At 38.9% G+C, this 28,000-nt stretch overlaps 2 protein-coding genes across 2 annotated transcripts; one reads left to right on the forward strand and one right to left on the reverse strand.

Moving 5' to 3' along the window:
• The first annotated feature begins 1,389 nt into the window (after nucleotides 1-1,389).
• On the forward strand, nucleotides 1,390-15,741 carry LOC137388380 (calcium-activated chloride channel regulator 4A-like). Its single transcript, XM_068074866.1, has 11 exons — nucleotides 1,390-1,411; nucleotides 1,535-1,773; nucleotides 2,336-2,563; nucleotides 3,404-3,537; nucleotides 5,217-5,361; nucleotides 7,479-7,682; nucleotides 9,460-9,615; nucleotides 10,523-10,643; nucleotides 12,635-12,729; nucleotides 14,051-14,112; nucleotides 15,627-15,741. Exons 1-11 carry the CDS (start codon nucleotides 1,390-1,392, stop codon nucleotides 15,739-15,741), a joined length of 1,521 nt encoding a protein of 506 aa, XP_067930967.1.
• Nucleotides 15,742-17,556: 1,815 nt separating this feature from the next.
• Nucleotides 17,557-18,297, reverse strand: LOC137388382 (uncharacterized). Its single transcript, XM_068074867.1, has one exon. It carries the CDS (start codon nucleotides 18,295-18,297, stop codon nucleotides 17,557-17,559), a length of 741 nt encoding a protein of 246 aa, XP_067930968.1.
• Nucleotides 18,298-28,000: the final 9,703 nt, after the last annotated feature.

Genomic DNA, 28,000 nt, shown 5'->3' on the forward strand with positions numbered 1-28,000 from the left:
GCATAATTGCAAGAAACTGTTGATAAAACCTTAATTTATTAGCAAACAAACCAAAGTTTTACATAAAAAGCAATCAAGTTTTAATGCCGCCTTAACAACCTTTATAGTTTTTGTTATTCTTGGTTTGTTTTTTGTCCAATTTCATTTTTTCTCACTTACCGTGGTTTTAGCGTTTTAACATATCAAATTTCAATTATTTGTTAATCACAAAACTGTGCAGCTATTGTGAATAAGCTTCACTTTAAAATATTGGTAGTTATATATTAGATTTAAATCTCAAAATATACTGTTTTATGCCTTGCCTAAGCTTTGAGTTTTACATAAAGAGAGCATAAACTGTAAAATCATGAGCCTTTTAGAATTAATTGCACAACAAATGATACAATACATTAAAACAGGTTTTTTAAATTAGGTTAACCAAAGAAAACTAAAATTACCAAAAGCAATTACAAAACATTGGTAGTAAGAAAAACTAGCTTATTTATTTATAACCTAAACCCGTACTGTAACAATGAAAAGACAATATTTTTTTGCTATTCATTGACTTCAATGATATATAGACAAACTGTTGTAAGCAAATGTTACAATTTATTCAAAAACTGTTAGTTTGTATTTCTAAAGTGTCACAAACAAAAAACCTTTTTATTGCTTTGAAATTTTAGTTTCAACAAGAAACTATGTAAAATTATTTATCTACACACTCAACTCTAACGTTTATTACCTTCTCTCATATTGCAAACTCACTCAAAGAGTATTTATAAATTACTACAATAAATTAGTAACTTTTATTTCTTTCAACTACATAATTGGTCAAACATTATATTTAAATCTAATTGTGAATGCTAGTTAGCCAAACATTTGAGCCATTAATCTAGAAAAAACTTTTCTCTAGCTTTTTACACTCTTCTGCAAATATGACAAAAGCGGTTTTACAAAAACTCAAAGCGCTATAACTACTGCAGCAAGAATTTATAGGTTTAATGCCAATAATTGGCTATACCGTACAATAATTGTTCGTGAATTCATTAGCCAAAACAATGTTTTTTGTATCATTGTTCAAAGGCATGTTTAGAAAACGCCAACTAACAGATTATATGTCTATGGATATTTTATCATTATTTGATTGCTGCACTTTTGTAGAAAAAATATTTTATGATATTTACTGTATCTAAAATTTATCTAATCATACAAAACCAAAAAACTGAAATGCGAAATTTATACAAACTGCCAAAGCAGTATGTTAAGAATTTGGTGTAAGACTGACGCATATTAAAGATTTCTGTTCAGGTGACAGGATTCTGCAAAGATAATGAAAATGGAGCAACTCACAATATTCTTTCTAGCAACTTACAGAACGCGAATTGCCAAGATAGAAGCGCTTGGAGTGTTATGTTGGAGCTGGAAGACTTTGGTAAATTTACTTATTTTATTTGTTTTTAAAGATACTTGCTAAGTTTTATAAATATAAATCAATCTATTTTTGTCTATATTTGCGATGAGACAACTAATTGTTCATGCGTATTTTTAGCAACAGAATATGGGCTTACAAGAGATACAGCTGTTTTACCTAAGCCAGAATTCAGAATTGTTCAGAAGGCAACACTTTCTACTGCCACCTCAACTACTACTCTTCCTACTGCGTCAATCACTTCCACTACAACCCTTTCATCTTCTACCTCAACCACAACGGTTGTGCCACCTACAGATGCTTTAGTGACACCATGCGCTCAAGATATACTTTGTTTCTGTTTAGATGTGTCACCAAGTATGAATGTAAGTACACTTCAAATATGCTTTAACTACTAAAATAACAAGCAAATCTTAAAATATTAGTAAATATATTTGCTAAAACTGTAGTGCAGCGTGCGTTTCTTAGGCAAATAGCGGCATTTTCTTTAAAAACCCAACGGTCACCCTAATATCCAATGCTTTTATTATGCATGTGTCTGTAACATTTACTCAAAGCCAGTGGTAAAATATTAAAATAGCATTGTTAAAAATGAAAAAAGTTTGTAGTTATGCCTGTTTTTAAAACGCCACGTTCAAAGCTCAAAAATAGTATTTTTTGCTGTAATTGCTTTATTTAAAGCTTTGTGTACTGTAAATAATAATATTTTCTTAACTTCAGACAGTTTTTGGAAACTAGCGATTCGATTTAGAGAAAAGGAAAATTGACCATTCTGCAATGTCGATTGACATTAGGCGCAACAACACATGTATCCTTTTATTTGGTCTCAGAACAGACTAGTTTGTCCTAAAAGAATAGGTAGAACTATGCATAAGGTCATATAGTATCAAAGGAAAATTTCAATCTCAAGTTTTCTTATACTTGCAGACAAACGACAGATTTCGTACTATGACAGAAGCAGTTCAATTGTATATTATGAGCTTCTTGAGAGAAGGAACTGCTGTAGGAATTGTGTCTTTTTCTTATTCTGCCCACCTGCGCGCTGACATGGCTGAGGTTACTAGTGATGAAGTGAAAGAGAGTCTACGAGCAGCTGTACCTACTCAAACTAGTGGTGGGACAAACATTGCGGCTGGGATCTACGAGTGTCAACGAGTAGGTGTTTTGTTTCACATTCAGAAAATTTTGTTTTGTGGAAGCACTTTAGGCTCGGCTAAAGTTGGCAACAGCACATTTTTAGCAGAGTCTAAAGTGCAAGCTCAGTGAGACTAGCACCTGCTTTCAACAATGCTAAAAATAATATTCATGCATTTAGTATTATATGTAATATTATGAGTGTGTGCTCAGAGTTTTTTTTTAAATCAGAATGACTCTACAACTTGCATTGAGTATGAAAGTGGGAACCAACTTGCCAAAATCATGGTTTTATTGACAACAATTTTTAACAAATTCTTTCAATTTGCAAACAATTAAAGTAGCCAAAATGTTTTTACAAATAAACCCCTTTCAAATGAAAGATTTTAGATTTTTGAATAATCATGATTAGTTCAACTTCCATAATACTTCTAAACAAAGATATAGGTCTGGAAATTGAGTTTTTTTAAACTTACCAGCCTGATTAAAAAATCAATTTACAAAAATTATTGAAACAAAAATTTAATATTACTTTTTGGAGTTGAGAATATAGAGTTTTTCTGAATTATACTGTACTAGTCTCACTGCCTAGGGCTTCTTTAAATGATACGTTAAACCACTTTCATCTGAATCTTTTTAGATGAATCAAGATGCTTTATTGTGACATAACCTTTTGTTGAAATTTCATGCTTAACATCACTTTGTTTAGTCTTCCAAGATGAAAAAAGCTGTCAAATATTTTTGAAATTCTTTTTCATAAAACTTGTTTGAATGTAAACTTAAACTGCCCATTATTTCATTCACACAATTCAAAAAAGTTAGCACATAGTTCTCACAGAACCATTTATATACTCATTTTAGATACTGACCCAATATACAGGAGGTGACATCAGAAATACTAGAATCATTTTACATAGTGATGGAGAAGGAACCGTAGATGATTCTATTGAGCAAATTATTAGTGAAGGAGTTATTCTGGACACTGTCTTGTTTGGGTCAGTAGTGACAAATACTGGTAACCCCAAGTCGATGATCATTGGTTATCTTTCTAACATATTTCAGAATTGAATTTATATACATAACTCATTTATTTTTTTGTGTTAACTTCAGTACTAAAGATCAGTTTTTTTGCAATATAAAATGTTGTAAGAAAAACATATATTTTTCTGTCTGTCTGACCAAGCTACTGTTCCACTGTTGGAGGCTAGGAAAAGACTTCTAAGAGACAAGACTTAAACCTAAGACACTTAGTTTGCTAAAGCAGGTTTTACCACCTGCACCAGTTGAACACCTTCTGGCTGTTTAGAACAGTTGCTCTTATAGTTGTTACGCTTGACAATCTTTCATGTTACCCTGTCTGTCTCAGTACTTGCTGGTACGGGAGCAACTGGCTGTCTCAGTACTTGCTGGTACGGGAGCAACTGGCTGCCTCAGTACTTGCTGGTTCGGGAGCAACTGTCTGTCTCAGTACTTGCTGGTACGGGAGCAACTGGCTGTCTCAGTACTTGCTGGTACGGTAGCAACTGGCTGTCTCAGTACTTGCTGGTACGGGAGCAACTGTCTGTCGCAGTACTTGCTGGTACGGATCCAAAATTGTGCCATTTGGCTTGGTTGACCAACATCTCAAAACCTGCACCAATTTACCATTTTCTAGCAACTGAGATAAATGTACATAGAGTTATCACCCTTGACAATCTTTCATAATGCCCTAGACTGCCAAACTGTTATACTCAATGTTCACAAGTACGTTAAACCACGAGAATAGAAAATATTTAAAACTTTATTTTTGGAATTTGAAACTGTTTCATGTTTGGCGTTTTATAGACAAATTATTTTTCTAGTTTAAATTACCTCTTTTAAATCTAAAATAACTAAAAATAGTATTAACTTCGCAACTATTTTCATTACTAGAGTTTTGGTTGTTTCCAATCTTATCGCTGTGATAGTTTATTCTGTCTATTTAGACTTTAGCAGTATCTACGCATGAGCTTGACCAATATTAAATAATAGTGAACTTTTCTATAAACTTCAATCATATTAGACAACTAACTTAAAATTGATGTACCATATGAAATTGGAGTTGTCTATTGCCAACATGCATGATAATTACAACAAACTACCTTTGAATAAACTTGACTATGCTTGTCATGAATACATTGCATAATACAGTGCTAAACGTTAAATATTTGTTTTCTCAAAACTTAAAAAGTATAATATTACTGGTTTTTTGGCTCTTTTGACTCTTAGTACTTTCCCAGCAAATTTTACAAGTTTAGCACCTGCTGCACTATAACCATTTTTTATTTTCTCAGTTTGAGACATCAAAAATTCCAACTATATAACTGAAAATATTGATGTAACTCATGTTTTTGCTATGGTGTCTCTATAGGCATTTATTATTAGTATCCTAATAGTAGTATATCATGCACTGCGAAAAATATTTTTTATGAGTAATCAGTATTATTATACCGAGTGGTGCAGTGAAAGCATGCCTGATTGTGAATCTGATGCCCTGGGTTTGATTCCTGTGTAAGGCAAACATTTTTTCTACACTTTTTAGCTTCTAACAAAGGCATGAAGAAAAACGGCTTATATTGTAGTGAGAATTTATTTTTATAAGATATGTAGTAGTCTCCTTGTATTTAACAATCTCACCAGTTTACTATAACTTTAGACAAGGAGGATTTCTAGCAGATCGAGCTGAACAGACTGGAGGACAGCAGTACTTTGCGAGTGATGAGCGAGGAGGAGTTGGTTTACTCGCATTTTATGAGTCAACTGCTTTACAAACATGTGAAGCTGAAAGTGAAGATGCTTTGGTATGTTTATGTTGTTTAGGAAGCTAGTTGTTTATTAGTAGGTTATTACCTACATACGAAAAAGTTGATTCTACCACATAATTTCTTCTGTAAGCCTACAAGATAAAGAAATGTTAAAAATTAGCTATGATGTGATGGCAGTCAGACAATGAGAAAAAATTCTGAGTGTTCAAAATCTATAAGCATCAAATTGAATCAGTAACTGAGCAAATACATGTAGCTACAGAATTGCTCAAATAAAACCAATGCTTTTAATCACATATTTTTTCAGCATTTTGCATACCAGGATTGTCTAGCATCAATGTGGTTATTAATATTGTTTTAACTAAATTACTATACACATGCTATAATATTATTTCATCAGGTTGTATTTTCAAACTTATTAAAAGTTTGAAAATACAACCTGATGACTAGGATTCATAGTATTCAATGTGGTCACATTGAACAGCTAACCAGCACAGCCTCATTTGAACTGAATCTCAAAGAGCTTGGTTTGAATCTAGTTCTAAGCTAAAGAAGGGTTGCAAATTAGTTTTATTATGATGGCATTCAAAGGATGAAGAAAAGTCTGAGAATTATAAAATCTATAAGCATAAAATCAATCTACTAAGCGAAAAGCTACAGAATGACTCAAATAATACTGATGCTGTCAATTAAATATTTTTTTCAGCCCTTTACATACAAGCATCAAAACAATATTTAAAAATGTCTCTAACTAAATTACTAAGATACTTTAATAAAATTATTTAGTAACGCATTAGAAGCTTGAAAATACAAATTTTAAAATATGGGTCATGGTACTCAATGTGGTCAGATTGAACAGGTAACCAATGCAGGTGCATTTGATCTAACTCTCAAAGCTTTCTTGTTTAAAACTAGCCTCAAACCATGCTTTGTTTAAGACTTCTTTCATTCTCCAAAAAGTACCCTATAGTTCTATGCTAAAACAGTGGTTCTCAGAAACCAGATGGAGCTTTAATAACAAATATTTTAGAGGCATGGCAAAAAGCACAAAGCATATTTTTAAAGTTTGGGTGTAATTGGGCAAAAATGCAGACATTCGAAGCGTTTATGTAGACAGACAGAAAAATACGCACTCGTGCCCAACCATATGCACACACGTCACACGCACAAAGTGCAGTCACACAGCACAGGCGCACGCACACGCTCAGCGCACACGGTGCACATGGTGTACACAGCGCGAATGATGCAGGTGCACACACATCCACGCGCACACTCAGCACTCTCAAATGAACAAATAAATGCACATAAAGAACAGGCTTTATTAATATAGATGATATAATGGTAATTACAGGCTAATAAAAATCGTTCTACTTGCATCTTTTAACACCTTCTCAAGTTTTAAATGTGTCTTTGAATAAGTGAGTGACCCTCTGTTGGCATCAAAAGAAATGTTCTGTTGAAATGTACAGTCTCCAAATTGCATCACTAACTTTGCATGTCAATACAAATTATTTGACCTATATAATTATTCTTTTGCTTACCAAGCTTACATGAGGTGCAAATTAATGTCAGAAATTTCAAACTTTCACTCAAAACATGACAAAACTCATTAAGTTTATCAAATGTGTTTGTCAAAAATCAACTGTTAAAATGACCATGCTTCAAAAAAAGGTGATTTTAAAACTTCAACTGAGAAAGTCATTTTGCATGATTTCATAAAGTGTAAACCAGTAAAGTTATATCAAGCTTATAAAAAGCTTATTTGAACCAAAGTCGGTTATGCTTGCACTGGATTCTAATTTAATGACTATTATTTCACAGTGTTAGGTGCCAAGCAATAGTTTTTGGCGCATATCTAAAAATGTTTATGATGTAATGTCATTAAAATACCAGCTAGTGTTTTCCTCTTATAAAAATGGTCTTCATAAGTACTCATGCAAATTAGTACTCAAGCTACATATCTGACAATGAATTTTAAACTAAAACCTTACTAGATTCTAAAGTTGGATACAATGTCATCATAAAATATTTTAGCATTCTGCTGCAGAACAAAAACTTATAGATTTTGTTAGAAATGCTCCATACTTTCAAATAAATGATTTGTGGTTAATAATTTAATCTAAACATTTTAGACACTACATTTTATTTTGTAGCTCAACAATGATCTAATCTTGATTGTTGCGGGAAAATTAACATATCGAGGAAGAGTCTACTTTGATGTCACTATTGGCTTGAACACCAAAATGGTCTTCCAATACGATGCTAGAGTTGAAATATCAATATCAACTAATCACCAAGTAACCATATCTGAAGATGCCAACTCTCTGACAACAATTGTTACCATAGAAGGTCAACTTGTAAGTAAGCTACCAGCTAACCTGGTGTTGTTTGAACACATTAAAAACAATATGATTTTAAAAAATTTATTTTTATAGATAAGATGGTGTAAGGGTAATCGTAAAAGAAATTAGTTCTACTCAGTAACAATTCATCAAAAGTTTGCTTCAATTTGATTTGAAAGTACATGTTTTGAAAAGTCGAAACTAGCTTCAAAACTGTTTTGAATGTTAGCTTATGCTGAACAGATTAATCAGCAATGTTAAATAGTTCTAAAGTGTTTAGGTGAACTATCAAGCAGCCTATAACTATAGCTGTTGCTTAAAAAAAAACAAGCACGTAATTTCAGGTGATTTTATAAAAAAATAGTATGCTTGCCATATCCGTTCATGGTGAGAGGTTGTCATGAATAATCAGTGAATTGATAATTACTCCGTGAAGCAGCAAAACCCCAAGTTGTGTAGTGGTGGTGTGCTTGCCGTTAGATCTGATGCCATGAGTTTGATTCTGGTATGAGGCATATTTTTTGCTCTTATCATGACTTTGGGCAAATGGAAAGATGAAAGCTGCTCTAGTTGTAACAGAGACTAGCTCAATGTGTAGCACTGTCCGGGCAATAAAAGTCTTCGGGCAGAAGATTTATTTTTATTTAACCTAAACAACATTTACTAATCTAACTTTTAAACTTCAAATTATGAGAAAAGTGTTTTGTGCAGCTCACATAAATTAAGAGAAAAATATAACAACTGCAAAATTGTTTAAATTTGTAATAACAAGCAAGTAATGACTAGAAAGTCTGTTTTGCTACAATGATTACAAAAAAAGATTATTTGAGACTAATACAACTATTACGAATTTAAAAAACTTATTAAAAACCATGAATAGTTTGAATTAATAATAACAACACAATAATTACATAGAAGTGTGAGTGTTTAAATATTATTTTCGAAACCAAAGCTATTGATCATTTTATAGCGATGATCCTAGTACCTTTCGAAACCGGTAACAACATAAAAATGAGATATTAGACTGCTTTTGTTAGATGCTTTGTTTGACCAAATGGAGAGAAAATGTAAATGCAGTTTCTACTCAAGATAATACAACCGTCTACATAGAAAAGTTTTAAATTTAATAGTTTTTAGCAATGGCCATGAGGGAGAACTGAAAACTGGAGCTAGTGCTAGGACATTTGAAAGTGAAACATTACATTTGAAAGTTATAAATAAAAAAAATAGGTAATGCATTTCAAAATGGCTTTTAATTTTTTTAAAGCAAAGAAATTGCTAAAAGTAATATTAATTAGTAATTTAAAGTTTATTCCCATTTAACAATAAAAATATCGTAGATAAAGTAGTTCAGAATGATGAGAATAGATTAGCCATATGGATAGGTGGGTGTGCGTGAGAAATTGCGGTAGAAATATTTGTGAGCTTATCCAGTACAGCATACATTTTTATTCATAAAATTTTTTCGCGATCGTCAAACAGATGACCAACATTTAGATTTTTATAAAAATAGATTATTTTTATAATCTATCATCTGTTACTAGATTCTAAAATAACGCCGGATAAAAGAAGTCTGTTTATGTTGCCTCAAGCTAGTCTTGAAAGGCTCAGATTCACTATATGTAAAGTGTATACAACCAATTAAACTAAAATTAGTAGAAACCAGCATGATGCATGCCTTGGTGAGCCAAATCCAAAGAGAAAAGGCAACATTCTTTTATAGCCGACATTAAGTACAGTTATTGGCCTCATAAATTTACTGTCGATAAATTTATTTTTAATATCATTTTAGGAAAAGTTTCTAGATTACACTATCACCAAAGAGGATGTAAACACTGAAGTATCTGTAATCCTTACTGTAACATCTTCACCAGCTCCTAAAATCCAGCCTATTGTGGTTAACAATAGACTCAATTCCAAAAACATTGAATTTAGTGCAAGCTCAGAGGTAAGGCAAGCTAAAGATTATGTGAGTATTTCATTGTGAGTCTGAAGTCTTCTTGAAATTTTAAAATGTGAAGTCATTTAATTTAAAACTATCTAATGCAAAAGAACTTGATACAGTTGTTCAGTAAGCTACATGTAATTAAAAGCTATAACAATATAAGGCCATATTCTGCTGGCTGTATTTATATACAACTAACTGTCAAACTTGGTGTTGTCCAAGTAATAAAAATGTTTTTGGACAGAAAATCTATCTGTATTTTACATATAATAAATTTTTTCATTCTAACTTTCAAACTACAGCTAATGAGGAAAGTGTTTAGTGTAATTAAAATAAATTAAGAGAGAAAATGAAATCAACTGTAAAAATTTTAAAACTTTTTTAAACAACTTAAACTTCATATCATAAAAAAAAATGTGTTGTGCAGGTCGAATAAATTAAAAAAAATAAAACGACTTTAAAAAGGTTAAGATGTAAATGTGAAATAATTAGCAAGAAATAGCTAAACTAAGTCGGTTTCGCTATGGTTAAAATAAAAGATGATTTGGTAGTGATACAATTAATACAAACTGAGAAAACAAAATAAAAATCTTGAATATGTTGAACTAATAATAACAATTCTTGCGCATAAGTGAGTGTGTATAAAAAAGCTTACTGTTGCACCAGAAGCCATCCATCAAAACTTTGAATACAACAATACTGGTACCTCTCGATGCCAGTACAAATTTAAAAATGGTATATCCTACTGTCTTTGTCTGACCGAACAGAGAGATAATGTCGAGGCTCTTCCCCATTGAGACAATATAACTGTCCGCGTAAGAAGATTTTACGCAGATCCTAGATATACTGGTACCTCTCAAAATCTTTTTTTTTATTTTGCTATGATTAACACTGTTTACCACTTTTGTAGCTTATCGGATACATGGGAGTATTCCAAGGATATTCTCCTGTTCTCCAGCTTGCTGTTTTCACCGTTCTAGAGGATCCAAGTGGATCTTTGACATGCATTCAGTATTATGACGATGGCACTGGTGAGAATGGGTTTTACCTGAAGTATGAATAATATTATTAGTCAAATGTCTTTTTTGAGCACTACATGAGGTAATTAATTGGAACATTTTGTCCTAGGACTTATAGAAAATTATGTTGAAGACAAACCTATTCATTTCAATTAAAATAATATAATTAAAAGTAACTGTACATCAACAAATTAATTAAAAAATTAATTTCACCAGAAACTTATAGAAACCATTTAGCCAGACAAATAAATCTAAACTTTTGAAAACTATCACTGTTTTGGAAACAGTTAAAATGTGCCTCTTTATTAAAGCTAGTGATGTAAGATTTGTTTTCATGTTTTTTTGTAAATATGTTGCTAAGATATTAATTGTATAACACATAAGAATTTAGCTTAACAAAGTAAAAATTTATCAAAACAGTGCTTTTGAATAACATTTAAAAAATAATATGTATTGGAAAAACTCAAACTAGCTATGGAATGATATTTAGGAAAAAACAATTGAAATCTAAAAGAGAATCTACAGTATAGACTGCCATGTTTATTCTTAACAGCGCAATCCGCAATATTAAGTAGTCAAACAGTGTTCAGGTAATCTATCACACCACCTGTATCTGTTGTTTATTTTTCTAATTGTTGACTCTTTTTGACATATGTTGTAGTACACAAAGCAATATATTTATATGTATTGTTTTCAATCAACAGTTAGCAATTTAGGTGTGGTCATCTGCTCAGCCTTGTTACAATGTTACCTTTTCTATAAATTGGCTTTACAGCGTGACAAATTTGGAGTAACATATTAACATAGTTTTCCTTTTGCTGCTTTTGGTTGATATTCTTGCTGCCTTAGGTAGTTTCATTCATTGAGCATGTTCTAGTTTACAAAATAAACTCCTTTAGCCAATTATTGTGTTAAATAATTTCTTGAGATTCGAGGACTTTCAAATTGGTTCATGAGAACGATTAGTTGCAAAAGCCTTTTTAGTTTATCCAGGTTTCATATTGCCAAAGAAGTTTTTTGATCCATTTAACGACCTTTTAGTAATATCTAGTTTTGTGTGATAGAATTGTTTTTTTTGACAACTTATATATCGAACAACTAGAGTAATTTTATTATGGTTCTTATAAAGAACCAGTGGTTTTTTTACCTTTATTACGACTAAAGTTATTTGAATAACATGAATTTATTTTATTCTATTTCTAAAAACATGGATAACTTCATGAATACCATATGTCAGCTTTACTTAATATTTTTGCTAGACAAATTTTTAGTTGAAACTAAGTTCCATGCTTAATGAAAATTTGTTTTATTATTTATCTACCAAAGCTAACCATATATGCGGTAATATTTTGTTCTGTGAATATTGCTGACCATAATTGAAATTTTAGGAAGCCTCTCTTGCTGTATTTAATCTTTTTAGCTGTCACCAAATGTATTAGGAAGTTGCATAAGTGTACACAATTCACCAACTTGTAGATAGTGGCAAGTAAAAATTAGGGAAAAAATCATTCAACTAATCAAAATGATCCTGTTTTATACATGCTGTCAGTTATATTTTAGATCATTAATAAAATGTTTGTAAAACTGTCTGTTAAGTTAGAAGTCAAAATGCTGACAAAACATCAAAGTTCCATCATAGATAAAATAATTGGCAGTAAATGCAAACAGAAAAGTTTGACCTTAATTTTAAAAAGTTGTTGTAATTATGGATGACATATTTCTGAGCCATTTGCCTTTCACTTTAGCCAATGGGTGTTAACTAGTAATTATTATACATGTAGCGTGACTTTTCTAAGCTGGTCATTACCTGAAAGGAGATTTTCATGTAGCTCTTTTAAATCAAAAATACAAAAATTGATTTGCCAAAAATACCATTATGTGAAATTGCATCTATTATCTAACTTAGGAGGCTAAGGTTATTGATACAGTTTTAGATTTTCTCCCATTTTAGGCTGCTTAAATATAGAGATAAATCATCAACAAGAATATTCGTTTATTTTTAGGTAAAGATTCGGTGGCAAATGATGGAATCTACACAGGATTCTTGCCCCCTCATTTGATTGGAGGTGGATCAAGCGGCAATTTTTACGGTTTGTCGGTAAGAAAAAAATCTAAATATACAAAATATATCTTTAAATATATGAAAATAATACATATATATGTATATACATGTACATATACATGTACATATGCATGTACATATATATTTACATATACATATATATGTACATATGCATATATAAAATTTATATATGCATATGTACATATATGTATATATATGTATATACACGTATATATATGTATATTTAATATACAATATATACATGTATATATATACATATTCAGCTTGCATATTTGTATATAATATATATTCTGCTCGCGTATATATATATATATATATATATATATATATATATATATATAAGCGTAAAGTCATCAAATATTGGCAGGTGTAATAAGTATTGGCAGAATTTTTTCACAGTATGGCCAGTACGGCACAGAACACAGGATAAATTGTGCATGTCTGCTGACCTGTAGGTTCTGATTTCAAATCCAGAGGGCAGCAGTTATTTTTTCATTCCTAAAAATGTGTTGCTATAAATAGAAAAGCGCAAAGACATACAGACGGACAGTCAGCTTCATATATTTAGATACAAGTTTTATATATGTGCATATATATATATATATATACAAATTATTTCCTCACCCCGGTTAACCCATATGGGTGGTAATTGCTGCTCTAACTTGGATCTCCTACCAGAGACCTGGGAGTTTGAGCACTCGTCTCAAGATCTTAGCTGTTCCCAATAGCGCACTTTTCTGCAACTCACCTGAGTTGATTGCTGTCGGTATTTGAGCAAGCCACATTTTATGGGCCGGTGTTATTGCCCCCAGTGCCCCAATGGCTACTGGTATTACAGTTGTTCTTACACCCTGACATTTTTCAATCTCTTCTCCAAGGGGGTGATATTTCTCTACCTTTTCTTTTTCTTTGCTGGCTATATTGTAGACATTGGGTACTGCTATATCTATTATAGTAGCCCTCTTGTTCTCCTTGTCCACCACCACTATATCTGGTTGGTTTGCTAGGACATGCTTGTCAGTCCAGATGTAGCAGTCCCAGAGGATCTTAGCGCGGTGATTTTCATTGACCTTACCAGGAGCTTCCCACCAGTGTTGTGGTTTATTAAGGCCATACTCATCACATAGACTTCTATAACACAACACCTGCGACATGATTATGCCTCTCAGTGTATGCGTTTCTTGCTAGCTGCTTGCATCTACTGATGATGTGTTGGATGGTCTCAGATGCATCTTTCCACAGTCTGCATCTAGGATCGTTTCTAGTGTTATAGATTTTATGTATAGTAAGCAAGCTATATTTTTGCTATCTAGTAACAGCTTGTAGCAATTTTTAGATTGACATTCAAGGCGAGGGTCTTCTGCCAGGACTGGGAGTAGTGGGAAGAAGAAAGAAAAGGTGCGTGGGTTGCAACAGCCTGGGTAACGTCACGCGATCTGGATCCGGTAATAGTCAAATATATTTATTTAAAGTAAATTTCTGTCGACTTTAGTTTGAAAACAATAGTTTAGAAAATTTAAAAAGAGCTCATGCTGTTAAATTAGTTGATAAAACTAAATAAGGAAACTGTTTTTGTTGATTTTTTAGTCATGAGTAAAAAAAAATTTCGAACATTTTGCACAGAACCTTTGAATAAGCTTAAAATCTCAGCAGTGTTTGCATAATAAAATTTATTGTCAAATATGTTTTCTAAAACTTTTACACTGTGAGCCAGTGGTGCAAGCTAACCCATTTATCTGTAACATCTATTGTCACGAGTTATATAATTTTGAATTTTTTACCTACTAAAATGTTCTAAAAATTTCATTTTTAAATATTAGAACCATCTACAATTTGACCATGATGAAATGTCTCACAATATGGTGAAGGTTTAAATTTGACCCATTGTGTTCAGAATTTTTTGCAATTTAGGTTACAATCTGAACTTAAGATTTTGAAGTGATGTGATGAACATTGAGAATACCCTTGAGGAACATCATACAATGTAATATCAGCCAAGTTTAGGATATATCAAAAGTTTTTTTTCGTTTCCCAAGGGTTACAGTTTTATAGAATTTAGAAAGTAATACTACCAAAAATATTATTTACTGCTTGAGGCTAATTTTTTTTCCATCAAAGTAGTTCATGGTTTAGCTTGATCTGGTTATTCAATTTATATAAAAAAACATTAATCTAAAATGCTGAGGTTGATGGTGGTAATGTTGCTCTGCCTAAAAGTGAGTGCAAAATGTAGGTAACATCAGAATCGCTTTGCTCTTGTTTCATTCAAATTTTGTTTTCAAAAAATTTGATAAACTAGTCTAAGAAACACATCGTCGCCCTCTATTTAAAGTTTACTTCTAATAAACCACTTCTATAAAAATATTGTTGAAAAATATGGCACAATTAGTTCCAAATAGATTATTTACGGTGTGCAATAATTCTGTTAACTTTAGTAATAAGCTTTACTATGCATTTAGCTGCAATTATTGAGTCATAGTATTTCAACTTGTAAATAGTTGCATGCGCTAAGACCATACAATCCATGCATCGGTTTTTTGCTGAGGCACTGCGAGTAAGACATATTAGGGCTTTAAAAAACTATGAAGGTTTTTTGATTCAAAACCACATAATAGAAAAAAATGCTACATGATACAAACATCTAATTAAGCAGTTGCATGCAGATGTTTGCTTTTTGGGCCATCATTAGTAAGAAAACAAACTGTTTTGTAGACAAGGATTTTTTTTACTGTTTTATAAAATTTGATATAGCTGTTTCCATATATAATTCTATGTATTGTTTGGAAAGCTCTTAGCATTAAACAAGTGGTTTCTGCTGGGAATGCTAACTGAATAATCTTTAAAAATGAAGCTTTAAATATATATATTGTAAAGGTCTGGCCCCGGTAGCTGAGCCAGCTTTACTTCCCTAGCAAGGCAGTGCAGTCTGAACACTGGGCCTTCCCCTCGTCGGCCTGCCTGACACACCTAGTGGTCAGATCAGGCCGCGGCGGGCTGTCCTCAGTTCAGGCTCATTTGGAAGGCTAGCACGGCCTGCTCTCTGAGACCCTATCTTGGCTAATTTAGGTCCCGGCTAGCTTACTGGAGGGCCTGATCTCCAATGCTATCGCATTTCTGATCAGGTCCGATCATAACGCAGCCAACCCCTAGCCTTCCTTAGGTGTCTCCCCAAAGCAGTTCGTGCTTGAAGCCAGATCAGTTCTGGCAGAAGGATCCTTATTCAGCCAACCAGGCAGGCATCAAACGCAGACAGTTTGTAAGAATAAGTATATAGTGTATTTAACGTATCTCAGCACATGTACAACTCTGTCTTGACAGTATCAAATCCGTAAGAAGAATCCCAAAGAGTTGGCTTATGCCTTCTCCTTTTATACTATTTGCTCCGCCCACAATTATATAACATTCATTGTTTCACATCAGGCCTGTGAGGCAGGCCCAGACAATAGGCATAATGGTGTGCTAGCAGGCCTGTGAAGCAGGCCCAAAAATGTAGTATTATATAACAGTTTAAGAAATATACATAAGTGACTAGGCATAATGTGGTCTCAAGCACAAACATATGGTTTAGTATAGTCCCGTCCTCCACACACTCCCCCCAATTGTTTAGCCTGGGGTCAACAATTTACCCGAGGTGGAGTCATAGATGCCTAGTGATATTGGTTTGCACAGCTACGTAAGCGCTGTACCTTTTGGTAGCTAGCTCGGGCTAAGCTTTGATATCGCCGATACTCCTTTTCCTCACGGTCGGCCTGGCGGAGATAGCTTTCCCTCTTGTTGGAGTGGTGAGGCTTTTTCTCTCCGCTGGTTGGCCTGTGTACCTTTGTGATTGGTTCCTCCACTATTCCCTCCTTATCCGCCATGCTGGCATAGATTTCCAACATTGGCTCTTCTTGTGGAGTATCTCCTCGTCTCATCTTTTTCGGAATAGTGTATCTCGAGAAGAAGGATCGACTTGGTTCCTCCCTGCCTTTGGTATCCTGGCGATTTTGTACTCGGACTGTCAGGTTTGGAATATTTGTCCCTGGGTCTATGGCAATCGTTGGTTTTGTGGTTTCTATTTTTCTCTTTGCCGTCCATCCTTTCCCATCTTTGACCGGCAGGCAGGTGCCAAAAGGAGGGCGGTTTTCCCACCCGATGTATTCGCAGAATTCCTGAAAAGACTCTTCGTCCACTTGAAACACCACGCACGGGTGATTCTCGATGTCTTCCTCCGTCCGTTGGTGCTTATAGATGGAGAAAAATGAAGGAGGATTCTTCTGGCATTTGCACCAAAATCGCCAGAAGTGTTGTCTGATGTGGCGTCGCATCACCCGGCTTTCTCTATTCTGGAATCCACATAATCGACACTCTCCCTTTTCTTTGTCCTCTGCGGCCTCCATCTTTTTATAGGATTCGGGCGTATACCAAACGTTCCTGGGAGAGTCCTTTCGTTTGGCCGGGTTCTGGCTCCGTGTCGGCTTTTCCTTGGCTGATGTCGTTCCTATCCGGATCACTCGCACATTTATCCCATCGTCCTGATTTGGTTTGGTCCCTTTATATGCCATTGGTGTGGCCTTTGGATTTGTTGAAGATACGCTGACACGGCGCTCTGGATCTATGCCTGTCTGTGTGGCTGTTGTCTCCGTCTCCTCAAGTATTCCATCAAGCTCTGTGAGTAGTTGCTGCAATTCTTTATCTTCGTACTGGGTACTTCTCGGGTCCATGTGGCTAACGTAGTTGCGAACTGTCTGAAGCAGAGAGCAGTCGTGAAATGACGTGTATGCGAATTGGCTAGGAGCAGCGTTGTGGTTGACTGAGCGTAATGACGGCCAGTTTCCGGTGGAGCCTCGTCCTTGACCCGGGTCAACTGTGTCGCCAGTAGTCACCGGTCCAGATCGTCCCTGGCCGGAAAATCTCTCTCTCGGAGATTTCTCCAGCCTCTGCGATCTTCGCCCCTTCGTTCCAGCTCATTCGTCCTTTCTCACTTGTTCTGGTAGTTTGGATCTCTGCAGTCATCGCCCTCTCCAACTCCTCCATAGAGTCTTTCAACGTTCGATATTGTAACTCTCCTTCCTCGTCGAGGACAATGCTTCCTTCTTTAAGCAACTCATCTATGTCCTCCAAACGGCTCCTTAACAACTCGTATCTCTCTCTGGCGGCTGGGCTACTCTTCACCTCTTCTGAGAGTTGGAAGTTTTCCATCTGTTCCCTTTCTCCTGTTCCCGTGTTCTGGCTATTGGTGGTCAATGTTGCCTCTAACTCTTCCATGGAGTCCCTCAACGCTCGGTACTGTAATTCCCCTTCTTTGTCGAGGCTAACGCTCCCCCCTTCGAGAAGCTTTTCGATGTCCTCCACTCTTGCTCTCAGTATCTCGTACCTTTCTCTGTTTTCCTGTGTATTTCTAATCTCTTCCGAGTATCGGCACTGTTCTTCATCTTTCTTCTCGGGTTCGACCTGGTGACACACCGCCTGCCCATAACAGATGGGTGGTCCCGTAGTTCTTCGGGGCCTCCCATCTCTTCTCAACTCCACGGGTCTGTCGGTTCCAGTGGGCTCCGCCTCCACCTGCGTCTCTCCCCCGGTCGGAACCGGTCTAGAGTTCATGGTGGGAGTCGGTTCTGCCTGTTCAGTCTCTGCAGGGGCCTGTGGTTCTATAGTCGTTTCCTCTCACTGTCCACCCGGTCTGTGAAGATCGAGGGGGGCAATGGGATCGGACTCGGCTCCCAGGTCGTCTTGTCCTAACTCCGAGGGGTCTGTGCGTCCTGGCGCATTGACGGGCTCCTCCTCAATACTGCTATCCACGGGAAGGGGATGCTCCTCCTCTGTCAGGGCTTCCAGTAGTCGCCTCCTGAATGTTTCCCCCTTACTGGGGTGGTTGGAAAGCGGGTTCCCTCGCGTGGAACTCCAGGGTAGGCAACAACTCGATCGGTTCTTCTCTACATCTCCTATTGCCGGTAGCTCCTCTCATGTTGGGGCGCCGAGCCGGCTCCCTGGTGGCCGGGGCCCTACCATCTGCTTCTGGGCATGCAACATAGGGCTTCAGGCGTTCCTCGTTCTGAACGGATACCTGACCCTGCCGTTCTACTTGATAGGTATTATTAGAGTGACGCTTGGTGACCGTGTACGGCCCCACGTATTTGGGTTGGAGTTTGGGGTTTTCACCCCTCCTTCGCCGCTTATTCACCAACAACACCAGATCTCCCACTTAAAACAGGGGCGGCTCTTCCTCATCCTCTGCCCTTACTTTCATCTGGCGCTCCCGGAGAATCTCGTGAGTTTCTTCTAGCCGACCGGCCAACTCCAACACGTAGGGCTGGATGGCTTGGTTGTCCGTGGCTACTGGTTCGGATAGCTGGTCAGGCAGACGCAGCTCCCTGCCCATCATCATGAAGTTCGCAGTTTTTCCGGTGGCGGAGTGAGGTGTGCCCCGAAACGCCCTCATGATTTGGGGTAACAACAGGTCCCATTCTGTTGGTCCTCGGCGGGGAAGTAGGGCCCTCAATGAGTCTCCCAGGCTACGGTTGTTTCGCTCTACGATTCCATTTCCTTGAGGGTGGTATGGGGTAGTCCGTGTCTTGGTTACATTCCATAACCTGCACAACTCGCTCATGAGTTTGGATTCAAACTGGGCTCCTTGGTCCGAATGCAACTCCTCCGGCAGGCCGAAGTAGCAGAATACCCTCTCATCCAGGGTCGTGGCCACTACCGGGGCAGTTGCATCCGGAATGGCTATGGCGTCCTGCCATCTTGAGAAGTGATCACTGATCACGAGAATCCACTTGTTCCCCTTCTCAGTCTCTAGCATTGGTCCCACCAGATCCACTGCCAACTTCTGCCAAGGTCGCCCGGCGTAGAGTCGGTGCCGGCTTTTGTTGGCGTGGTTCCCCCCGGTCTTGGCTACCTGGCAGACCTCGCACGTCTTGATCAGGCGACGTATGTCTGCACTTAGGCCCGGCCAGTACCAATTTAGTAGGACTCTCTTCGTTGTCTTGTGCACCCCTGCATGGGCCAGCCAATGAGTTTCCCAGATGACCCGGTTTCGGTCTGCTCGGGGGCATAGGGTGCACCATCGAGAGTGGCCGTTCGTTATTAGCCGGATCTCCAAGACACCGTTGGTTGATAGCCGCATGGCTTCTCGCCTTCTGTGTAAGATTCGGAGCTCATTGTTCCCCAATGTCAGTTCTTCCTCCGTCAATTCCTGGTCATTCCTTACAGCCCAGTACATTCGGGCCACGGCCTGGTTCCCTTCCATCTGGCTTTGTACCAATTGACGGAAGTTCCGCTCTCCGGGCAATTTGATGGCGGCCACCTTGTTAGGGTCTTCCTTCATCATAGCCTGCTTACTTGGACCTCCGTCTCTCTCTTCTATGCGGGTGCATTGCCGGCAGTCCTCCGGGCAGGCTTGCCGACTCAAACCATCGGCGTTCCTGTGTTTGGCCCCGGGTCGGTGTTCCAGTTGGTAGGTGAACTCCGACAGGATCTCCAACCACCGGGCCACCTGAGCCGACGGTTCCCTTCGTTGGCACAACCATCTCAAGGAGGCATGGTCCGTTCGGAGTAGGAAGCGCTGTCCATATAAATAAGGTCGAAAGTGTTTTACGGCCTTTACCACCGCTAACAGTTCCTTACGGGTGACACAGTAATTCTGTTCTGCGGGGCTGAGTGTTTTACTGTAGTACGCTACTACTGTCTCCCTACCCTCCTGGTTCTGAGACAACACCGCCCCCACTCCCACGTTACTAGCATCGGTATCCAAGATATACTGGTTCCCGGGGTTGGGATAACCCAAGACCGGTGCCGTGACCAACCCCCGTCGGAGTGTCTCGAATGCCGCTTGCTTCTCGTTGCCCCACTGCCAGGCTTTCCCTTTTCTTGTCAGAACAGTGAGTGGCTTGGCGGTAGTGGCATAGTCCTTCAGATACTGCCGATAGTATCCAGTCGTCCCTAAAAATGCTTGTAACTGTTTCACATTCTGTGGGACTCGCCATTCTGCCACTGCCTTGATCTTCTCCGGGTCAGTGGATACTCCTTGCGGGCCCACCACATGTCCGAGATATTTCACCTTCTCCTGGAGGAGTTCACACTTCGAGGGCTTTAGTTTCAACCTGGCCGTTGCCAGCCTCCGGAAGACTTCTTCCAGGCGAGCCAGGTGTGTTTCAAAGTCGGGGGCGATGACGATAATGTTGTCCAGGTAGAGCAAGAGAGTCTTCCAGTGGAGTCCTTGCAACACAGATTCCATCAACCTCTGAAAGGTGGCGGGAGCCGATGTTAGTCCGAACGGCAGCACTTTCCACTTCCATAGCCCACTTCGGGTGGTGAAAGCAGATCTTTCCTGGGCTTTCTGGTCCATTGGCACTTGCCAGTATCCGCTGGTCAGGTCTAGTGTGCTAAAGAATCGACTTCCCGCCAGGGCGTCCAGGCTCTCATCGATTCTTGGGATTGGATAGGCGTCCTGTTGTGTGATGGCATTTAGTTGCCGGTAGTCCACGCAGAACCGCCACCCGCCGTCCTTCTTCCGAACCATCACCACTGGTGAGCTCCAGGCCCCATTTGCAGGTTCGATCAGGCCCTTTTCCAATAGGTCGGTCACCTGTCTGTCCGCCTCTGCCTCCTTGAGGGGCCCCAACCTATGGGGAGGTTGTCTAATGGGCCTGGCTCTTTCTATCAGCGGTATACTGTGTTTTACCAGATCGGTCCGCCCCACATCGCCCTCGTACTTACTGAAGACATCCTGGTATTTAGCCAGCAGGGTGGCCAACTTCAGCCTTTCCTGGTCGTGCGAGCAACCTCGGACGGCCTGATCGTAGAGCTCGACTAGATGTTCGGGCACTGCTTTCCCAGCGTATACAGCTGTACACCCTACTCCAGTTACTTCGGTGTTGAAGTCTTTTGGTTCAGTCCAGGGTTCGGCCTGCACATCCTCTGCCCTGATGGCAGTGTACAAGCCTATCACTTGTCCAGCTGCCAATTCAATGGGGTGGTTACCCGGGTTTAGGCATTGCACGGCCACGTCGCCCTGGTCTCCGGGCTGATTCAGGCTACGTGCCACCGGAAGGTGCGGGTCAGCTCCCTCTATTATGCCTACGGGTACATAATTTCGGGCTGATATCCTTCCCGCCACCGTTACTTCAGACAATGGTGGAATGGTGACCTTCTTCCAGGTGTGTACCTTCGACACCATCAGTCTGCCGTATTTATCGGTACAAGAGAGTCTTCTATCCCCGATGGAGATGACGGGTTGGTCGAAGTCCATGTGACATCAGTGTGAGATCAGGAAGGGCATCCCCAGGATGGCGTCCTCGCTGATTTGGCTCACAATGAAGTTCTCCTCAATCGGTACATCGCGGACTCTCTCGGTTAGTCGGATTAGTCCGTAGAATTGGAGCTTACTCACGTCTGCCATCAGACCGTATCGGTCATTTTCCTCCAGTTGATCTCAAATCTGGGCTGGCATTTGGTCGAACACCTTCTTTGACAACAGGTTCGTATTGCAGCCGGTATCTATGAGAAAGAGCAGGTCCTGTTTCTCCATTTACCCGGGCAAGAAGTAGCTAGATTTGTGGGGCTTTTCCAAGGCTCCGATTCTTGGTAACTCATTCCTTTCGCAGGTGTCGTTAGGCGCCCCTTTGGAATATCTTTTTCGTGGCAGACGCCAAGGCCTGTCCGGTGATGGACTCTCATCGAGCTGGTCCGCCAGGCTTTCCTCGGGAGCAGCTGGCCTTGTGCTCTCCCCGTACCGGCCTGTCGGACCCGACACCGGACTCAGGCGTTGGCCTGGGTCTCCACCCCGGAACGGGTCGACTTGGTTCGATTCCCGTCCTTCCTCTACTCCTGATCCTGGGGGGCAATAGGCTTGATCCCAGCCCCACCCGTTCCTGGATCTGCGACCCCTGGTCTCTGGAATTGCTCCACCATAGCTGGTTCCTCTTCCACTCCCGATCTGGAGGGTATAGATCTCTGGAGAAGCTCAGCTCCGGATGAACTGGCTCTCGCTCCCAATCTACCCTGTCCAAATCTCTGGGAAGGATCAGCACTGGCTGGGCCTTTTTCCCCCGACCTAGGTCATCTTGGTTCCTGGAGGCGTTCGCTCGAGATTAACTTCTCCTTCTTTCCCGATCTGTGTTTAAGTCTCTCGAGAGCTCCAGCTGGTGCTGGATCGGCTCTCGGTCCCGACCCTCGCGGTCCAGATCTCTTGGAGTAGTTTTTCCCGATTGTACCTTCCTCTAGACTACCGACATTTCCTGATGTCGCTTTTTGTCTAGCTTGCCTTTGGGTTTGGCGGACATACCGCCTCTGGGCCTGTCGGGCCTCCTGCGGCGATACTCGAGGATCCATCTCCATGTCCTCTTCATCTAGGCCTTCTAAGCTCTGGTAGTGGTTGTAGGTGGGAACCTTCCCTACCGGAGGCCTCTGCGTGATAGCTACCAAATTCGTGGGGTAGAACCAGCCTTTCGGGTCCACCTCCGACTTCCTTCGGTCTGCCCCTCTCACCTTTTTGTAATTATTGGTTCTTGGCGCCCTATTGCAGCCAGCAGGTTGCCCTACTGCTGCGGGCGGTAGGCGTTTCCCTGGTTCTGTCCCTGGGTGGTGCGGTTACTGGGTTGGTTCTTGGGGCAGTTCCTCCTCCAGTGACCTGTCTGATCACACCCCCAGCATCTCCTTACTCCTTTTTCCCGAGTCACTTGCTGTAGGGGACCTTGTGAGTGACCGACTTGTCTCTTCAGATCGGCCATTTCCTTTTTTAGATCCTCCATCGTGGTCAGGAGTAGACCCAACGAGTCAGGGGCAGCACGGACTACTACGGCCTGCTCTACCTCCGCCTGCTCCTCTATGGCCTGCTCGAGCTCGTCCGGCTGGACTGCCCTTACCCCGTATCTCGCTGGATGGTTCTGTCGAATGATCATCTCGGTTCGTATCTGTAGGTACTCATTTCCTGCTCTCACGACGGCCTCCAGGGTGGGGGTGGGTACTGCCAAAAGGTGTCTTTGTAGGTATATGTTACCCAAGGACCCGCCGAAGGTATCCACCGCCATCTCCTCCTTCATTCGATCGGACAACTCCTCGAACGCAATGCTCGTAAGTCTTTCTATACGAGCAGCATGCTCGAATAACGTAGTGTGGGTTTCCTTCCTCAGGCCCTGCAGTTCCGACCTTGCCTCCTTGGGGGTCATGCCGAACCTTGCCCGGAGGGTGTTGAACACCGCCTGTAGTGTATGTCCATGCCCACATTCCTTGGCCTGTTCTTTCAGCCTTCCTCGAATGTGTATTAAGGCGGATCTGGCTCCCCAGTCATTGGCGACAGCCACATCATTGAACTGCCTTATGAAGGCCTCCACATCACCGTTCCCATCGTACTCAGGAGCCTTGAATGTCTCTCTGGGTACCGGTGGCTCCGGATTCCTTTGTGCCTCTTGGTTCACAAGCATCCTCTCTAACGCGTTCGTTAATCGCTCTAGACCCTCTAGTCCTTCCCTTTGGGGGACTCCCGGTCGTTCCGCGCTACGAGTGCGTCTTTCCATGATTGTGCCTTGCTAGTTATCTTTTGTGGATTGATTAGATTCCACTGCTGCCACCAGTGTAAAGGTCTGGCCCCGGTAGCTAAGCCAGCTTTACTTCCCTAGCAAGGCAGTGCAGTCTGAACACTGGGCCTTCCCCTCGTTGGCCTGCCTGACACACCTAGTGGTCGGATCAGGCCGCGGCGGGCTGTCCTCAGCTCAGGCTCACTTGGAAGGCTAGCACGGCCTGCTCTCTGAGACCCTATCTTGGCTAATTTAGGTCCCGGCTAGCTTACTGGAGGGCCTGATCTCCAATGCTATCGCATTTCTGATCAGGTCCGATCGTAACGTAGCCAACCCCTAGCCTTCCTTAGGTGTCTCCCCAAAGCAGTTCGTTCTTGAAGCCAGATCAGTTCTGGCAGAAGGATCCTTATTCAGCCAACCAGGCAGGCATCAAACGCAGACAGTTTGTAAGAATAAGTATATAGTGTATTTAACGTATCTCAGCACATGTAAAACTCTGTCTTGACAGTATCAAATCCGTAAGAAGAATCCCAAAGAGTTAGCTTATGCCTTCTCCTTTTATACTATTTGCTCCGCCCACAATTATATAACATTCATTGTTTCACATCAGGCCTGTGAGGCAGGCCCAGACAATAGGCATAATGGTGTGCTAGCAGGCCTGTGAAGCAGGCCTAAAAATGTAGTATTATATAACAGTTTAAGAAATATACATAAGTGACTAGGCATAATGTGGTCTCAAGCACAAACATATGGTTTAGTATAGTCCCGTCCTCCACAATATTACATCACCGTCAAGCTGTGCAACCTCGTTCCTTTATATTATACATAGTACTTCATTGGCAATAATTTCATTTCACAAATAAAATTGTTTTTCAAATTAGGCCATACAACAATAGTAAAACAAAAGTCATTGTTTTATCTCAAAGAATTCTTTAAAATGGTCAAAAGTTGCTGTAATCAATAGATAAAAGGTTATAATCTTATTCATCATAGTTGAAGGTTTACATAACATATTTACATTATATAGTAAATTTTGAATGTGTTCATCTTTTATGAAAATCAGTTAATACATATTTTAAAGAAATATCTTTAGGCATAATGAGTAAACAAGTTGTTACTTCCAATCAATTTTGCTGATCACACTGAACAAAGTTTCTGTATTAACACTAATTCAAGTGTTATTTTTGCTATAAAAATGTGTGCAAAAGCCCAAAGAATGTTGGCTACTAGAAAAAAAAATACATTTTTGCAATTGTAAAACAAAGATTGCGCTTGATTTGAAAAAATGGAATTTTTTTGTTAGGGGGATTGATAGTGATTGACAACTGGGTTCAACTCAATGACACCACCCCACCAGAAAAGATAACAGACTTTATGGTTCTAGCAGTGTCAGAAGATAATGATAAAGTTACCCTTGCCTGGACAGCTCCTGGAGAAGATCTTAACATGGGTAGAGGTACGTGACTGGCTATTATAGAGCTTTAAATTCTCAACTTTTTACTTGCAAGCTACCGGCAACATGTAAATGTCTTTGTGAAAACAATTTTCATCAAACAATAAATATAAACTCTTTAGCATTATTTTTTAAACCATTTTTAAAATGAAATAAAAAACTACCAAAAATAGAATAGCATGATGATTTCTATTTAGGGATTATTTGAATTGAAGATATTATTTAATTATTTAAATATTTTTAAGAAAATAAAAAATAGTGCTCAGCAAGCGAGCACCCAAAATATTTCATTCTAAAAGTTTATAATATGATTAATTTAATTATAAACTTATAATTTAATTGTAGCATTGTTTTGAATAGCTTTCAGCTGATATAATCTTTAACAATAAAACTTAGAAATAATCATATTTATAATATAAGAACACAATTAATTTGCATCTGTTTTATTGTTTGCAAAGTTTCAATATATAAAATCGCATCAGCAATAGAATTTACAAGCATAAAAACATTCCACTTCTGTATAAATACTTGTAAATGATAAGGTGCATCCTCAACAGCCTGTGTAAATGTGTAGCACTTAGACATTGGTGATTTTTCGACGCGGATTGATTGAATAATATTGGTTTTATGACAGTTTTTGCAGAACTAGTGTTTCATTGTTTCCACTAGTGCATTTTGTAATAAGATAACCGTGGTGTAAAATCTTCCTGATGTAGATCCGGATAGTTTATGATAGTGTGAACATTGTTGTCATAGACGATCACTAAATTATTGTGTAATTAACACTGTCATACGGCGACATACTGTGAACCAACTTTTTATTAGCAGAATAGGCTCAGTATGTGTAATTTCGTAACAAAACATTTTTTTTAAATGGGGCTAACTTTTAAAAAGTGACGAACAATGCTTGTAGTGTCTGGATATGAATTTGGGGTCGGTGCAGAGATCTCCATAGATGCCATGATCAATCTTGCATCAGAACTCATTCTAAGCGATGTTTCTACCTTTTTAGTTGAAGCCGGGAGTCTACTTAAAATGCAGGTCAATGCCAGTGAGTTTCACAATGATATTGCTCCAATAACTTAATGCTTTTTATATCATGTTGTAGAAAATTTTATATATTTAGACCGCAAAATTTGACTTTGCAGTTTTTAATGTCATTATCGCATGAGAAATATTCTGATATGACACTTGTTGCAGTATGTTTACAATAATTGTTTGGTTTTGCGCTAGATTACACCAAAAGACTTTTTAGGAACGGTGCTTGCCAGAAAAGTTTAGGATTTCTTTCATGCGATATAAAGTTAACCAAAATGCATAAGTTTTATAGCTTTAAGGTTTGAGATCATTGTGAAGATGTTCAATTGCTCAAAAACTATTGGTTTCCTGTAAAGCTACATGTAAGAACAGTTGTGCATAGTTAAAAATACCATAGAGGTAATAAACAGCTGAGCTAAAATCAATAAACAGATATGGATAAAAAACCTCAAGCTCATATTGCCGGTAACAAATGGCAATGCTAGCATTCCAACTCTGAGACAACTGAGTATGAGGTAACATACGCAAAACCTTGCCATGACGAAAGGAGGGGTGCAGAACCATTAATTTTGCAAAAAAACTGGTTTCCATTTATAAAAGACTTTCAGAAACTATTTTTGAAACAACCATAATGTTGCTAAAAATCTTGAAAGATTAGGAGGCTCAAATTCTTTCAAAACGATTTGATGTTGAAAGTAGAAAAAATGAATCTTGCATGCATGTTTCAGGCGCTATTACTCCAGCAATGCTTGGCCTTCCTGAGTCAACTAACATCAGCACCTACTATTTTCGGATCAGAACATATGACTCTAGCAACAACTATGCTAACTGGTCTAACCCTGTTTCAGCATCATATGTAGACCCGGCTGTCATCGCTGTTCTATATGTGAGTAATGTTTCTCTAATTATACCTTATGATGTTATGGAAAGTATATCTAGTGTTTTTGTGTTTATTTTTTTATCAACGTTTGAATGTAACTACAAGCTGCAAGTACAATTGTCTTAAATTATACAAACCGTCTCAGCGCAGAAAAAACTTACTAAAAATCATGCACCAGGTGATATGTGATGCTATTGAATCTGCCAGGGCCGATTGTTAGTCAATTATAAGTAAACTTAACTCAAACTAAAATGTAGGCATGGTAAATTTGAAGTTACTGAAAAATTATCTGATTGATAAAATAGCTAAGTGAATAATGTTTACGCAATGGACTAGAAGGCACACAACAAAGTTGTGTTGAAAGTTCTGAAAGCCTCCAGTAAAGATAAATGAATGGCATGATTAACATTGTAATGT

Source organism: Watersipora subatra, chromosome 2, assembly GCF_963576615.1.
Source record: "Watersipora subatra chromosome 2, tzWatSuba1.1, whole genome shotgun sequence".
Taxonomy (NCBI): Eukaryota; Metazoa; Bryozoa; class Gymnolaemata; order Cheilostomatida; family Watersiporidae; genus Watersipora; species Watersipora subatra.